The 18,262-nt window shown below is 33.0% G+C and overlaps 2 protein-coding genes across 2 annotated transcripts in view; one reads left to right on the top strand and one right to left on the bottom strand.

The window, feature by feature from the left end:
* The window catches only part of Smp_186930 (homeobox protein nk-2,putative), a gene marked incomplete at both ends in the record, with an annotated part of 3,252 nt that extends 1,677 nt beyond the window's left edge, over positions 1-1,575 (top strand). Inside the window, one exon of the mRNA XM_018792880.1 lies at positions 898-1,575. Within this exon, the coding sequence (XP_018644566.1) occupies positions 898-1,575 (678 nt within the window). The remainder of the gene's footprint in view (positions 1-897) is intronic.
* A 4,387-nt stretch (positions 1,576-5,962) lies between these two features.
* On the bottom strand, positions 5,963-17,700 carry Smp_166040 (ATP-dependent transporter, putative; the record flags this gene model as incomplete). Its single annotated transcript, XM_018792879.1, has 11 exons — positions 16,367-17,700; positions 14,825-14,976; positions 14,054-14,139; positions 12,958-13,100; positions 11,375-11,607; positions 11,082-11,206; positions 9,937-10,172; positions 8,620-8,817; positions 8,379-8,507; positions 7,066-7,276; positions 5,963-6,153 (listed from the first exon to the last, which is right to left on the bottom strand). Exons 1-11 carry the CDS (start codon positions 17,657-17,659, stop codon positions 5,963-5,965), a joined length of 2,997 nt encoding a protein of 998 aa, XP_018644317.1. The 5' UTR covers positions 17,660-17,700.
* Between the last annotated feature and the right edge of the window lie 562 nt (positions 17,701-18,262).

The following is an 18,262-nucleotide window of genomic DNA, read 5'->3' as shown; positions in this document are numbered from 1 at the left end:
TGTGGAGACACCAGGTCTGTTGTGAGATATCTACTCACTGAAGACAATGGTGAACGGTTGCTCAACTTCGTGGATCGGTTGAAGTTAGACATTAACACCGTTGGATGCCGGCTAAGTAGTCTAGTTGTTAAGCGCTCGCGCGCAAGACTGATAGGTCCTGGGTTCAAATCTCGTGGGGCGTGGCCGTGTATGCGCACTGCTGAGGAGTCCCATAATACTACTACCAAATGATTTCTCTCGACTTCATTTCTTGTTAATAAATACGAATGAATTAATATTCTTCAAACAAATAAATTCTTGAAGCAAATGCCAGTATCCATTATTCTAAAAGATTTCAATATATCGGAGATGAAATCTTTGACTAATTAATTCGATTAGGATCAATTTTCCCTTGTTCTATTATATTTGACTAGATATTTAACTAATATAGTGGGTCCTATACTGTTTCTTTCCTCTGGGAACTTAGCATTTAGTCTCTTTTTTAACATAACCAAAGAAGTTAACCATAAAGAGATCTGAAATAATATTCTACTTCATAGAGTATTTTGTTATAGTTTGACATTGTAAAAACACTCATTGGAAATCCCTATACATAATCCACTGATTCGTTGTTAATTATTGCCAAACATATATGCAGAATAAATTTTACTAAAAACCACGGGATCGTGGATAAGCACTGTTGGGGAGCCCCACAACAGAACAGTGCTTCCAGGTTTTCCATGGTGGTCTAGCTTCAATTGATTCATGATTTCAACTATAAATGAATCTATAATATATAGTTAAGTTTTTAAATAAATTTTGGAATTGAGCATTCAATTACTGGAATTTAATATAACACAAACACACACACACACTAACTCTAAGGGATTTAATACTTTTTTTGTTTCTAACTAATAGGTTAAAATTTGGTTTCAAAATCATCGTTATAAAATGAAACGTGCAACACAAACTGATGAAATCTCTCCAAATACATTGATAAAAAGATCAAATAAACTAATCCCTGTAACCAATTTGAATTCATCATCTTCTTGGAATTCACAATATTCAACAAATCATACAAAATGGCAATCCTTAACACATCAAGAAAGAAATTCTTTATTGAATGGAATCTATAGTCCAGATGAAGTGAAACAATCTTCAAATCATGATTATATGAATCAATCAAAAAATAATGATTATAAAAATTTGAAAGAAACAAAAGAAAATGACCAACAACGACCTAATTCAGAACATCTAACTCAATCGATTAACAATACGAATGCATTTGAAAAATCATGGATAAAAAATTGGGTTAAAATGATTTCTAAGTCATATACAAATGATACTCCTGTGAACATACAAGATACACATCATCTTTATAAGTCAGAAAAGTTACGAAATAATTATGATATATCTACAAAAATAATGAATCATTTCATTGACCGATGTAATGAAGAAGTAAATCAGTCCGATATTACATCAGTAGACAAACGATATAAAACAGAACAATTCAAATCATTTAAAATGTCAAATGATACAATATCATCACAAAAATTATTACAAATATGCCAGCCTGTTTTAGAAATAGACCAGTAGATTGAGATCAGATATTACATAACGAATTTCCGCCACATTTTTTTAAAAAAGCTCTGTAATCTTTTCCGGAGCTTCTAACGAACATAAATTTTAGATTAATCAAATGAAAATGCTGTCTAAATATTTAGGGAATATTTCGTATTGTTCATTTGAGTAGTATGACGTTGTTTTTTTAAAAGAATTTATTTCCATATTTTGTTGGGTGATGTAATGGATTCTTTTGTTTAGGAAAATCAATTCATTTTAATGTCTACTTTTAAACTAAAACGATGACTTATCGTCTTGAATATACCTCTTATTCAAATTGTCTTCTCATAATTAAATGTTTATCATTTGTGCTACTTGTAAGTAATCAAATGAATTCTGTATATTTTTCCCATGAGTTATAGTATTTGTCGTAAGATTACCTACAAAAATGATGTTTTTAATGGTCGCTTCAGTAGTTAGTATGAAATCCCCTGAAGACCGAACCACAGATAAATCAGTAAACTCCATTCATTAATACAGTTCAGCAAGTAACATAGTGCTAACATTACATTGAACTACGTATTGTAATTAAAAGCATGATGATAATTTTATAGCTATTATGATTTGAAATTATCAGTGGGAACCTATAATCTGATCATTAATACATACACAATTCATATTTTGAGTTGGAATGTAACCTGAAAGACCTGAAAATTGAATTAAATAATTTTAAGCAAATCGGTTGCAATAAGATATCGAATGAAGGGAAAAGTAATGAATATTTTCGTACGTGATTAACTTTCTAAAGCTCAAGTGTTATTTTATTGAATAAAATCTCAAATGTTGATATACATTTCAATAAGGAACATACTATCGCTGCAAATAGGACGAAACGCGCGTCCTAGATTCTACTGCTAGCCACTATCCATCTTTGCATACCATTAAAGTTTATAATCATCAAATAATTAATATTTCAGCATTCAAATGTTTTCAAATATGAATAAGTAGAGCATAAACTTCGTAAACAAAATCTCAGTCACTTAGTATTGTTTGTTTGAATCTTCCCAGAGTGAACATCAACTCTGAGATGCAGGTACATCAAGCTAACGAGTCCCAAATAGAACGAAACGGGCGTCTTGGATTCCACTGCCAGCCACTATCCATTTTTGCTTAAAATCTCATTCAGCCTATGTAAACATCTAAATTTGATAGGCATGTTTCACAAATAACATGATACAACAGTAGACATCTCTTAGTACACTAAAAATTGTACAGTCTACGAGAATATAACGAATAAGTGAACAACATCAGAAATTAATTTTACTGCAATTTTTTAAACGTTAGCGAGAAACTAAAAAAAATTATACATTTCACACTGTTAAAAAAGTACATTCTGTTTAGGCAACAGTCAATGTACTAGCAAGGCTCAGGCAGTTAAGGGTTTTAAAAGAAATCCAAAAATAAGGTGTATATTTTAATAATTTTTCAGCCTCCTTCTGACCTTATCTAATCGGCTGAATGAAAAAGAAATATTGCGAATGACTGGACTTAAAAAGGAAGTAAGATTAATGTTACATCTGAACGAAGAATAAATGAATAGTAAGCGTCAAGAATTATTTATGGACTTTTATTACATGAATTCCTATTGGATAATTATTAAGCAACTAGATTATATGTATATTCATAATCCTTTTATCATAAGCATTCATTTGACCTACTGGCTGTGGTCGTACGACTTACCATTCTTAATTTATTCCCAATTTATTAGTTACAGTCTTCTAAACTCGCAACCACTTTTGGCTTGATCTTGTATAATTGTTATTTTTCATTTTATGGTGTTACGATATCTGCTCTCCTTGTATATAAACTATGTATGTCTGAAATATACGATTTATATAATGGAGGCTGATATGTGTTATGGACTGAGCGGACTAGGCTAGGCGAGAAGCCAATATACAGAGGACCGATAAGGACTCAGAGTTGACTCAAGACTACTCGTTCTGGTCAACACAACATTGGCTTGGCACAGTGCCATGGTCATATAAGTCGGTGTTCTGATTGACGATTTTGTCACGTGATATTGGCAGGGCCATAAATCATAACAATTATACAGAAAATTAGATTTAGACTAATAATTATTGCTCGAAGAGATATTTTAAGATTAGCGTAATAATATGCTCTCTAATTTTGTTATTTTACCCTTAAACTCCAATATACAATTTGGTGACTAAACAGATTTGGATCCATTGATTTTTAAGTACCATGAAATCTTGAAAAAATTCAGAAATGTGAAAATATCGATGGGAGAAATAATTTGGATAGTAAACATTTTGAAATCAAAAGGAAATCATGCAAAGTGGTTTATCTTTGAAGGAATTATAGTGAAGCGTAGTTAGTTTCTTAGTTTGTAAGCATTTAAATAGATTCGTGGACAGGAAACTCTAGCCAGTTTCACAACTGGACGTACCGACCAAATACTCTCATCAGGTCCTGGAACATAGATAGACGTATCGACGCTTTACCATAATATTATATATCGACCTAAAGGCAGCATTCGGCTCCGCCGATCGACGGGTTGAAGGGGAAACTAGGTGAATATATCTTAAGAAGGATCTTCGCTCAAATATGAATTATGTAGTCAGTTTCTGGTGAACCGTCAACCTTATGTGATGTTCGTCAGGGTTGCATACTTTTTCATTCCTTACTTAACTTTGCCATAAAAATTCTATTAAAGATAATTTTCTTATCGTCTTACTTTTTAGAGACTGATGCCCTAGCACGAGACCTACATATTAATTCGAGAAAGGGAGATGACACAGCCCTGTTTAATTCTGATAGAATGCAGTCTCCCGAGCATCTTGAGTAAAAAGGTGACAATATCTGGGGTGCGTTTCTTACCCACTAAGTGTGAGATGCTACTTCAAAACAGGTCTGTGTCATTACCTAGATCATAGAAAGTGAAATAGTTGAAGACACCAACCATTTCACCTATCTTCAAAATCTGATTAGTCGTAGTGGGTTGGTATCTGATGTAATCTCAGCACAAAATCGAAAAGCTCGCCTGACTTTCTCCAACTTGAGTCATTTGTATGGGTGAGATGTCCATCTGTCAACCTAAGGACAAGTATCTTTCACAACAGCCCGTTCTGTATTACCTTATGATTATGAAAATTGGTCTATGAAAGTAGATATGTGTAGACAGCAGGTTATTGATTATTGTCTTTAAAACATTGCTCCTACCTGGTGGAACGATCGAGTAATCAGTAGTGTGAATAGGCATAGGGTATTTAGTAAAAGTGACAAATCAGTTGAAAACGTGTTGATTTTTTGAATGAAGTGGTTGGGACATGTCTCACGTACCACCAACCTCCATAATCAATGTTAACTGGTATAAAGGTCAGTTGACATAAAACTACGAGTGACTATAAGGAAACATGACATCAGTCCATGAAGTAATTAGCTGTTGAACCAAGCCGTATTGGTGGTAGGTGAAAACTATCTGGTTGGGATCACCAAAATTAGTGTACCAATAATTGGAGACATTAATCGATGTCTCAGATTCGCTCACTTTTTTATTCTGCGACTTCACTCCTTTACAGATTAAATTATCTGCGCTTAATCTTTCTTACTACTAATGATATCATTATTTCTTATACTACTTCTAGATTTACTAATAAAATAATATGGTGTGGTAAATTGAGCCGATTTCTATATACGCCAAGTACTACATTTCTTGTGGCTGACTAATTGAATCATTGTACACAGTGTGATAATTTGACCTGATCGCATTAAGAAAGATATTGTTAGAATATCAAACATTCAGATAAGTGTTTTCAAAACATCTAATTCATGAAAATCTTACAATCAAAGTGAAAATCAAAAACAAACAGATAGTATATTTCAACTATGTTCGTAACAAAATATCCCACATCAAGCTTATAATGTGTACATTAACCAATAAGTCAGAGATTAGAAAACCCCCAGAAATATCACTTTTTGTTGTTGGTTGAGATAATCACAAACAGGCTGAATTTCAAATGAAAAATAGATGAGTACAAAAGACAGTAAGATCATAAAATCTAACAAGCATGTAGAAATATAAAGTTGAAGATTACCTAAGCAATTGTACAATAATAAAACAATAATTGAAAATTTTTTCTAATACCTCTTAACAAACCTGAAATTATTAGTGAAAGAAAAATGGAAGAAAGAGTGAATGTCGTCTCATCCCCCAAAAAATAGGACAGAGAAGAAATAAAGACATCTTGAACAAGCTAAACATAGAACTGTACATAATTGTAGAAATATACATTTCATTAGATAAAATAATAACAATTCTAAATTTGAAGAGTTTCTAGAAACATTCACATTGTAACCTTCCCATTTTTTTTTACAATAAAAATTGATTTCAAAAGTTATTTTAAGATAAACATCCAGCAACTGCAGCCACTTTACTTGGATTAGATATTTCTTCACCAAGAGAATCTAAAATTTCACGACGATAATCATCAAAATCACCATCTATTTCATTAATTCCAAGATCTTCTATAACCCATAAAATACAATTTGTATCTCGAATTAAACGTTCATCATGACTGACAACAATAACACCTAGAAAAGAAATCATTTAGTATAGATAGAAATAAGGTTTAAATAGTAAACCTTACAAAAAGGTAATAAGATACCGTTTATTGAAAACTCATTACTATGGCTAATGAACAAGTACTAAGAGTAGATTAATTAGAGAATATAATTTTATAATATAGAATTCTGGTTATTGAGTGATACAAATTGTATTCTAAGATTAAATATACACTAACAAAGCAGGAAATAGATCACTAGCATGAAGTAAACTGTAATCCAAAGAGCTAGACTGAACCTTTGAAATATAATAGTTTTTATAAATTTGAAATTTATACTATTATTAACTGATTTGCCACGTGTACTTGACTTCAAGGGATATTTTAAATGTGAGAGGTAGTGATATGTTGGGGATGCTAGATACCTAGAAGTCACTTTGTAAACGTCTCATTTTTGTAATTTATTTCTGGATATTTGAATTTCTCATTTTCGTTTCAAAAGCACCCAATTTTATCTTCAGTTTGTATTTCCTACCTGTAAGGATCTCAAATGTCATTGGTTCATCTCCTCTTTCAGTACGGTATTATGTGACTTTTTTCAAGCACACTTTCGTACTGTACACATACGCAGGAGTTGTGTGCTTGTCGTTCTTTCTTCCGGGCTGCTAGTGGAAGAAATATATTTTCCAGACTGAATCTGGTTTTTTCCCTCTAGTTACCGGGGCTGATACGCAATGGAATAGCTTAGCTTCTCCTGCTGTTGTGTTACTGTCCCATATAATATCGTAATTCCCTCAAACCATTCAGCTCTCTGAACTAAATTAGATGGAACGGGGTTCAGGCCTATAAGTTAAAAGCTGAAAGTTGAATGTATTAATCATTGGACTATAAACTCACAGAAGATACAAACGGAAAAAAATTGTATTTTTTGTGATTAACTAACCTCCTTCAAACTCATTGATAGCATCAGCTAATGCATCAATCGATTCAATATCTAAATTATTTGTCGGTTCATCTAATATTAAAATATCTGGAGCCCGACGTGATAATTCAGCAAAAGCAACACGAGCACGTTGTCCACCTGACAGATCAGCATTAGGAATAGTATGGGCATGAGCTTCTAAACCAAATTTACCCAATGTTGCTCGAGCATCCTAAAATTAGAAAACAAATAATATTAAAGTTAGTAACGAATTCAAGTAGTTGTAACTATTAAAATGAACTCCATACCGATAATATTTATTGTATTTATGCTTAATCAATATTATATACTTGTAGCTGAAACTTCATAGATATGTTGACAAAATGAACTACTTCATTGCAAAATCAATTAAAACAATTTTATTAAGATTGCATTTTCCTTTATTCATTTACTTATCAAATACACTATTTCTCAATCTATAAAATGATGGATAAGTACACCTGACATGTAGTTACATTAAGATGTATCCGCATTCTATAACGTATTGTTGTTACCTGTTTACACAAATTTTTAGTTTAAAGAGTGAATGGGTGAAAATGAAATGTTAACCTGTAAACAAAACAGAAACGAGATTTTCATGAAAACTGAAGAAAATATAAAGCAGGTTGAAGGAGCTCTATTTTAATTGATGTTGCCACAAAAGAGTTCCACATCATTTCGTGAGAGAGATAACAGGTAACAATTAGACCTAACGGTTGGGTTTTAATTCAGTGAAGAGTAAGTGACCTAAGGAAATTATTTCTTCAAACACTTATCACATTTAACCACTTAAATATTTTGTACGTAAACATTTTATTTGTCATATAAAAGACACCTATTCCACTGGAAAACTGTCTTGTCTTGTGATAGAGAATAATTGTAGCTAAGGCTAAGGGTGTTGTGATCTCTGAGCTCAGCTTAGAGACTAACATCCTTAATCCGTTCAACTGGAGACTTGAGTCAACAATTCAATCTTGTGAACAGTCATCACTTGGCCATATTGCATTACAGAGTTTCATTTATCGAACGGGATTCTATTCATTCATTTTACCAACTAAAACTTTCGTTCACTTGTCAAATCCCAGTCTATAATAAATTTATTGTCGTTAATCGCTGACACAAAGCTAGATGATCTCCAGACTCGTCTGATAAACAAAACTAAAAGATCAGAGAAGTCTTTAAGCCAGCTAAAACTATTAGTGTGCTCAGTCTTACACTATATATTACACATTATTTCTTTTATCAATAGTAGTAGTATTTAAAGAATTGAGCATTTTTCATATTGTAAAATTTACTTGATAAGTTAGATTGAAAAGGCGTTGTAAATATTCAGTTGGTGTTTCACTAAGATTTAATTGATCTGCTGAGTGTTGATCATACTTGCCAATTTTAACACGATGATTTAACCGACGTTCTCCATCAGTCTAAAGAATGAAACAGAATGAGAAATGCAATTAGACAATGTAAAGCAGAACAAAACTATACAAAATTTAAACATCTGCAATTTACTAAAATTTATGAAAGTAATAAACATACCGGTTGTACTTCACCCGTAAGTAGTTTTAAAAAGGTTGATTTTCCAACACCATTAGGACCAACAATTGAAATTCTAGAAGTCATATCTATGCCAAAGTTCAATTCTTTAAACAAAGGTTTTTGGTTTGGATAAGCAAAAGTTACACTGTATAAACCGAGTATAGGAGGAGAAATAGGAGTTGGATTTGGAAACGTGAACTAAAATAAATATTTGAATAGAATGAAAACTAAAGCAATATAATTGAGTTGTTTGTTATTTACATATAAAGAATTCTGAATATTTTAGAGTACGATAAATGATTGTGTTAAAATAAGATAAAAATACATAACAGTTACGTAGATTTATTCCATTTTATTTAAACACATAAATATCAGTACAAGGAGATACCAAAAATATATGCGTCATACTTTGTCATTTGATTTGTATAAGGGCTGGAATACTGCCCAGGTGCCCAAACTGAAACAGGTGGTTTTCTTTGGGGGCCACACCCGTAGCCTTTGACCTAAAGGTCTGATCCACAAGGCAATAGAACATCGTAAGGAGATGCAGTCCTATGGTAGCCGGTGACTAACAATGGGTCCATACGCCATTTGTTCCCTCAGGGTCTTGGAACCCATGTGCACCAATGGTTTGGAGTTAAGGTTTTCCAACTCCTCTAGGTGGATCCTCTATATGCACCAACCCGGTTGCCGAGCAGAATATTTGCTTTTCGTCCTCTCAATTTCGTAAACAACAGTAATGCTGCAAGAAAGCAGTGAGTAGGACTTTCCTGACAGTGACTGTATACGTGTGGCCATGTGAGAGCATTTCAAGAGAAAGAGCGGACTCTTTCCATTCTCAGCCGTATCAGGGCATTTGAAGGTAGCCACACAGAAGTACCGGATTAGTATGAAAACCATTAAATTAGGCCTCTAGTTAAACAACACTTTTGTGAACAATTCAACAACAAACAAAGTTGATAGACGTTGATTTAATCATATATACGGGGATTACTATATAGGGTTAGTGGAGATTTTCGAATTTCATAATTCACACTGGACTAATCTTAAAAAACCATTGAAAGTCAGGATGCATTCAACACCTGTTTTCTAGTATGAAACTCCTCACCAGTGCATATCACTGACCCCATTGGGCTTCAAACTCAAGGTCTTTACTTCTTGTGGTGAACGATTAACCTTTACACTACTGAGCCGGTTTCTTGGTTTTTAATACTTGTCTAACTAAGATTAGTGTATGATGTAAACTATGAATGTAGACATATTAGCTAACCATTGAATAATGTGCTCATCAAAATACTAACATAAATAAATATTTACCTTAACAACATACTCCTTTGGTTTAGATAATAATTGTGGTTTTCCATTATCATTAGCTTCATTGGAAGTTTGCTTATTTTTCGCCTGTTTTCTTGTTAATACATCACGTTGATTTTTTGCTTGAGCTTGTTTATTACTCATTCCAGATTGTTTTAATTCTTTAAGACGTTTTTCTTGTTTTTCATATTCTTTCAATTGTTCTTTTCTACGTTGGATAAACATACTTTTGAAGTTATCTAAAATAAAGTGAATTGTAGAAAAAAATAAAGATATTTAAAAATGAAATATCCCAAAAAAGCGATTTATATCGATTATAAAAATGGAACTACTGAATACCGACTAAGTAGTTTTGGAGTTAATTGCTTGCCGCGAGGCTTATAATTATGGGGTTTGTTTTCCAGTAGGGTTATGGATCTACACTACTGAGAAGTCCTATATTAAACAAAAAAAAGACTACTTAATCGATCCTGTTTTTCATTTTTTTACTAACTAAAGTCGGTTCGTAATGTAAAATTATAAAATTTGAACTTGAGAAATCTTTCCCTTTAAAGTTCATTCATAAATGATAATTCTAATTTAAAATGCCTTACAAATGATGATGAGGTTTTGCACAAATTAAATTTTTTTATTTAAAGTAAATAATAAATTAACTTAATAATAACATGCAAACAGTGAATCAGATTAACAAAATATACTTATTGTAAAGACTTGAGACTAATTAATATATGTAAATTAATGGTTAAATAGCTATCGGTTAAGTGCTCTGGCGCAAGACTGGTAGGTCCTGGGTTCCAATTTCGCGAGTGCGGGATCGTGGATGCGGACTGCTGAGGAGTCCCATCATAGGACGAAACAGTCGTCCGGTGCTTCCAGGTTTTATATGGTGGTCTAGCTTCAATTGACTCATGATTTCAATTATGAAAATACTAAATTCTCCACAAAACCCCTTCTGAAATAGCTAACTGTCTAGATGATTAGGCTGTAAGATCATTTACAGGGAATTTTACATTAATGTTATACTTTTCATCGTTGATCTTCAAAGCTTAAGATTAATTGAATAAGAGGATGTTGGCAACAAATCTACACTTTAATAGTTCACATCGTTTTACTTATACCAGTATATATTAAAAAAAAATACAACTTACTATAATTGCCTCTATAATAAAATAACTGACGTTGGTCTAAATGGATGATATCTGTACAAACATTATCTAAGAATGACTGGTCATGTGAAACAATCAGGAGAGTTTTCTTCCATCTTTGAAGATAACTAAACAGAAAAAGAAAGTCGTATACTGTAAAAGTGAAATTGATACACAGCAGTAGCGTCCATGTTTTTAAACGAAAACAATTTGCGGAAAATAACTGATTCAATGTTATTAATAACTGATGACATCAACTCATACAATTTCAATATTCTACTTCAAAATATACTTACTTATCTAACCATATAACTGCATTCAAATCTAAATGATTCGTCGGTTCGTCTAGTAGTAAGAGTGTCGGTTCCAAAAATAAAGCTCTAGCCAGACTGACACGCATTCTCCAACCTCCTGATAAATCTTTAGTAGGTCTATCCATCATATTTTTCGTGAAACCTAGACCAGATAATATACGTCTAGCTTTGCCTTCTGCTGCATCAGCTTTAATTGCAACAAGCTCTTCATAAACCTATACGACAAAAGAAAATCCAGTCACAAAATTCATTCAGTCCTGAGGAAACATTGTATATACATAGTTGGTTATTTTAGTGTAGGGCAATTTCCTGTTGTGCGTAAAAATATTTCACTTAACAATAACCTTACTTAATCAAACTAATTTTTATGAATAATGTATCAGATTATTTTACAAATTAAGTTGTCAAATAGTTTTTACTATTTTTATAGCGTATGATCCATCATGGTCTACTCACTTTTATAACGTAACTGCTAAAACAATACAGAGAGATGAGTGCATCAGTTAGTAAGAAAAACTGAGAAGAAATGTAAGCATCTGTTTGAAGTTTATGGTATAAAGGGAATGGAATAGAGGAAATAAGAAGTGTGAAACAATATTTAAGTTCAAGATTTAAAGAAAGGTATTGAATCAATGCATTTGCAGCACTGTAACTGGTTCGGATCATGTTGTCTCAGGTCTTTGATGACTGGTCACAATTACAACAAGCAGCTCAACCAAATCTACACTCACCAGGATGAGGCAGATTGACAGTCCATGATTCCATGAAATGATATCATGTCTCAGTTTGGGTGCTACTAGCTTGCTTCAAATATACACCTACGCCAACCAGCAATACTTTGGGAAATAACGTGACGGTTTAGTATGCATAACATAGGTCTCAGCAACTTAAATTAATGAAGATCCGTAGCTTTATTAACTATCTTGCCATCTTCACCTGGTACCCTACGTCTAAAATCACCATCATTTACTCGATGGCTTAATGATTCAAAAATATCTACGATTGCACATGTGTTCAAACTTCAAAGATTATGCTTCTAAATCTTAAAGTAAAACAGAGAGAAAAGATGTGCATTAGATTTGTCGTCTATAAAACAGATGGTTATCCAAAGTCACGTTACAAGTAGATCTAGAGAAAACTGCCTTTTACTACCGATGCTGAAACTTTGTTAGCATTTTCTAATAACCCTATTACGTTATCAATATGTACAAATCTAGATAGCAAAAGAAAACTACATTTTGTAATGGTGTAAACATCGACCGAATTATGAGTCAATCAACATATCTCAACTATACTTAGTTTGACACTTAACATTACTTTTTAAGTCAATCCTCTATAAAATATATCAGAGAATATCACCAGTTATAATGATAACTTTCCTCTAATAATTTATCTCTCACTTAAACGATTTTTTTTATGCAAGACGATTCAGTGCATAGTTTCATAATCTCAGTTTAATTTTGAAAAATATATCTTGAATTGAAAATATAAATAAAAACTTCTACTGAGCATAATTCATCATTTCCCTGTTTAACTCAATTCAGTGTTGTTCTACATTAGCTTACCTCATTAAACTTGTCAACTACAGATGGACTGTGATCTGTTTCTAAAAGAGATTTCAGCTTTTCACATTCTTCTAATAATTCTAATCGTCTTTTATCCGATCTGAGAACCATTTCAAATGCGGGTGTTGAGTCAGCTACAACTTCTGTAAAATAAATAGCAAAGAAACCATATTTTACATACTGAGTTCTTTATAATTAAGTACAAATGAGTACGTTAAAATCTGTAACATGTTCTAGCAAAATAAAATAATAAGAGGAAAAAGACAATACAGTTTATTAAAGGTTATTAAAGAGTTATTAAAGGTCCCTTAATACATCTATGAGAGTTGCTTTTCTTATATATCTGTATATATTTTCGTACATTTTGAATTAAGTATCTATCTAAGTAACTGCTATTTACCATCACTACTTTTAATATTGTTAGCTCATTGTTTTTCGTACGTAAAATTCTGATAGTATTTTCAAAGATACTATGAAAATATTTGTAAATAGTAACTTGACAGATGTTTCATCATCGAATGGAACTTTAATACATTAAAATTAATACGGAATACTTTGCTTTGAACTTTTTTATTAATTAGGGAGAACAGATCATTATTTATTTACCGTCCAAAGTAGTTATCATTTCAAATATATATATATATATATATATATATATATATATACACTTATTACCAAAATGTATTATCCAGTGACTATGGAGAAGTATATGACAATACAAATAGTAGTTATCTAGATAAATCAAACATACAGGTTTGTTCAATAGCTTTACAGCAACACTTTTATGTGAAGGTGTGGTAATATCTCACTGATAGGTTAAAGTAGATGAAACAAGGTTTAAATCTGACACCAGGGTATGGCGCCCTAAGAAAATTACCTGCTTTGGTTTGGGCACCCGGACAGTATCCCAGCCCTTACACAAATCTAATAACAAAGTGTGTTGCATATATATTTGGTGCCTCCATGTACCAATGTTTATGTGTTTAAGTAAGTTTAAACACTAAATCACCTCTAAAAAAATTGGTGCGCATTATTGAAGAGAAACATAACTGACGGCAGAAATATTTTCAGGAAAAACTAAGTGATTCGCACTCACCTTGTTCACAAAGAAGCACATCGATATTTGCAGGGATGTTGATCGCTCGAGTAGCAATATGGCGAAGTAACGTAGTTTTCCCATAGCTATATTTCCAATACAATTAAACATTGAACAAATTATCATACTGTAAATTAAAACCAATAGTTCAACTGAGAATGATCATATTAAAACCCTTATAAAATGATTTGAATGAAAAACAACAACGAACTCGTTATTATATATTGGACTTTGGCAACCAACCATCTCTGCCTATAATACTCGTGACTTGATGGCAATATCAAGGTAATCTACACAAAATGCACATATGCCGAAAGAGACCGGCCGATTGCAGTCTTCAACATCAATGGGAGGATACAAGAAACTAATATATATCAATTAAACCGCAACTTTTGCCATATACATTAACATGAACCATAAGCAACTGTAAATTTCAACGAAGGTGATGGTAAATTTTCCTAGATATACCACGAAAAATAAAACGTATACAGCATAGGATCGTCTATGTTTTTGCCAAACAAAGATCGTTGTTTTTGAATACACTTATTTCATGCCACGAATACTTGGATACTTTTGATCTTGATAAGTATTTGTTGCATAGAAGCAGTAAATATAACCCAGTTGTTTAAACAGAAATAAAGATTGAATTTGAGTCAGCAATTAAAAGCCAAGTACCAACAATACCGAGACACTGTTACATGAAGCACTACGTTTAAACCACAGAAGAACTATTACCTAACAAGAAAATAACATAAGAATATATTCACTTACCCATTAGGTCCCACTAATCCATAACGACGGCCATGAGTAATTTGAAGGGATGCATTTACAAATAGATCTTTTCCTTTAGCAGCAATCGAGAAATTTTCAACCCGTATATCAAGCTGATTGTCTTGTTGTTCAGATTTTGCATTACCAGAAGCCTATTATTGGTAAATTAGAACGAAAATAGATTGAGATAAGGTCTGCAAATTGATATTAAAATGTATTACATACTGATAGGTTAACAATCTGAAACGTTGAAATAGATCATTGAAATGGATTAGGCACAACAAAATATTAGTTTAAGTTTCTACACTACATATATTGGTGAGAAAAGAACAGAAGTGTATCAGGATTGATTATCATAACCTTAGTAAGTAACTAAAAGAATGAAACATCAAATGAAGAGGGATAGAGACTAGAAATCGTGGGGTGAAATTACATGATTACTTCTTATGACAAGAGAAAAAATGTATTTGTAGTCTATTTTGAGTTTCGTCATAATGAAATATCCAACAGTCGGTGATCTTACGGATTAGCAATCCAGCACTCTTGAGACATAATTTAGTCGCCTAGGTCGGTGTGAATTCACCGTATCACTACTAAGTGCCCCCAAATGCCCTGGTATGGCCGAGAGTGGGGAGAGTCCGCTCTCCCTCGAAAAGTGCTCTCATATGGCCACGCGTATATAGCCTCTGCCAGGGAAGTCCTACTCACTGCCTTCTCGTGGCGGGGGTGTCGTTTACGAAATTGAGAGGACGAAAAGCGAATGTCCGGCGCTTTAACCGGGTTGGTGGACACGGATAGTCCACCTAGGGGAGTTGGCAAACCCTGATTCCAAACCAATGGTGCACATGGGCTCCAGTTTCCTGAAAGAATGAATGGCGTATGAACCAATCGTTGGTCACCGGCTACTATGAGACTGCATCTCCTCACGATGCTCCACTGCCTTGTGGATCAGATCTTTAGGCTAAAGGCTCCGGGTGTGGTCTCCTAAGAAAACCACCTGTTTCAGTTTGGGCACCTGGGCAGTATCACAGCCCTCACACAAATCAAATGAGATTTGTGCGGCGCATATATATATCTGGTGCTCCTTTGTACCAATATTTATGTGTTCAAATAAATAAATAAATCACTACTAAGTGATTCGTTATATTCGCTTAGCATTTAGTATCAATATGACTACTTATCCGTCACACTAAGTAGCTATGACGCTTCGAAGATGCCAACAATGAATAGCAATTAATGTAACCTATTAACTAAGTCCAGAGCTATGTACTGAGGTTTTAAAGTATACTATTTCTGATGACAGTAGTCACCGGCCTGGGAATCTTTCATTTCTTTCATAAATTAAAAGGTAATATGTAGCAAAAATGTAGGATAACACACAGTTTCGAAATCAACTTGATCTTTATAATGAATTTAAATATTTGATCTTCATCATAAATTATTCGAAAAACTTCATAATTAACACAAATTACACGTGGAAATCAATTGATCAAACAGATGAGTAGTACAAGTAAGAAAATTTATATTTTGAATTTCACTTACTTGAGAAAGTGCAAAGTTCTCGAGTGTTCCAGAAGATGCGATAATTTTAGCTTTTGCATTTTCAACAAGTTTTTCAAACTCCTCTTTCTTTTTAAGCTTTTTAAGCTCCTTCTTTGATACTTTTGGTTTTACGGCATTAGCATCACTTTCTGTGACGTTTTCTTCAACTAAAGTTGGTTTAGAGCAGGTATCATCCTCCAATTTTATATCAGTAGTTGAACACTTGTCTGTCAGTGAATTAATATCATTATCAATAGGTGGCTTTGATTTTGCGACGTCAATCTGGGGTTTACTCTCTAAGGGGTCATCAGATATAATTTGGACATCGTCGGCTGTGTCCTGATTATTTACTGTAGTATGATGATCAAGACAGATTGCTGAAAACCCATCAAACTTCGTACTTTGAAGATCGAGATCATCTATTTCACTATCTAAAGAAACAACTGTCATGGCTTTGGCCAAACCATCAAGGTCTTCTTGTTCACTATCGAATCCATCATCATGTTTCTTTTTTCCGGGTTTCTGTTTCTTTTTCTTACCAGTTGCATTTTGATTAGGTAGTTCTCCATGTTCTGGTCCTTGCTTTTGTTTTCCACGACCGGCTTTTCTTTTCTTTGTATAAAAATCGTCATCAATTTCTTCAGGTTTTGTAGATTCCTCATCAAGTTCATAATTCTTTTGTTGAGTTTCACGATTGGAATCCATTTTGGAATCACAAACTTCTGTTTTTTGTTGGATATCAGCTTTTTGACCCCTTTGTTCTGCATCAATCGCATTTAATTTACCTTTCTTTTTCCCCTGTTTTTTATTTGATGCCTTATTTGCATCCCTTTCGTCTTCAGAATCTGCACGTTTAACAGTATTACGTCCCGCCTTTCTTTTCTTTTTGTAAAATTCGTCATCAACTTCATCTGATTTGAGAGATTCGTTACTGGACTTATGACTTTCCTTTGTTATTTTTGTGTCATTTTGTTTTTCAACTAAATCATTAACTGACAGTTCTTTCCCTTTCTTTTTTTTCTCTTTTCTTTTTGCATTAGAGTCGTCTGTAATTACTTTATCCTCTTCAGAATCCGAAGGAACGTGACTAACAGCTTTCCCCTTGTTTTTTTTATTCCCTGACTTTGTGTTTTTTTTCTCATTGTTGTTAGTATCAGCTCTAACACTTTCATCTTCGTCATCCCTATTTTTTTTATTTCCTGACTTTGCGTTTTTTCCCTCGTTGTTGTTAGCATTAGCTCTAACACTTTCGTCTTCACTATCCTTATTTCTTACATTTCTTTTTGGAGGCATCGTTCAAACAAATAGATTGGCTATGAGTATGTAGTCTCCGAATTAGTTTGACTTGTTGTAGCTGTATCGCAGTTTTATCAAGAGAATTCTACAAAGATGGAAGAAAATTGGGAAACATAGCCTTTCAGTAATACAATCTAGATGTTATGGTTGGGTAATCAAATGAATAATTTATTTCGAAGGGATAGGGACCAAACTTTTGCTTCCTAGTACTTTGTATTAATGATATATATTTCTGACGTGAGATCACGTTTCTAAAACATCAAACAATAAACTTAAAAAGAACTAATGATAGTCATAATAGGGATTAGGCTGAAAGATGGAACTGATTAACCAATAATCACGTCTGGTAATGTTCACCTTTAATCAAATAAAAAATGTGTAACATGAGCATATACAGTTGAAAAGCAGTGTAACTTGAAAAATATTTTCCAAAACTGACCACATCATTCTAATTTCACTATGAACCTGTTTTAACTAATAAGTGCCACATAAACTGTGGACAAAACTACTACTGCCAGTAAATCCAAATGATAAAGAAACTCAAGATGTCAGTCACTTTGAATAATGTCACACAAAATTGGTAATCCGTTGAAGTTCAAG

Source organism: Schistosoma mansoni (genome assembly GCF_000237925.1).
Source record: "Schistosoma mansoni, WGS project CABG00000000 data, chromosome 1 unplaced supercontig 0153, strain Puerto Rico, whole genome shotgun sequence".
Lineage (NCBI taxonomy): Eukaryota > Metazoa > Platyhelminthes > Trematoda > Strigeidida > Schistosomatidae > Schistosoma > Schistosoma mansoni.
This window is presented reverse-complemented; position numbering and strand designations above follow the sequence as displayed.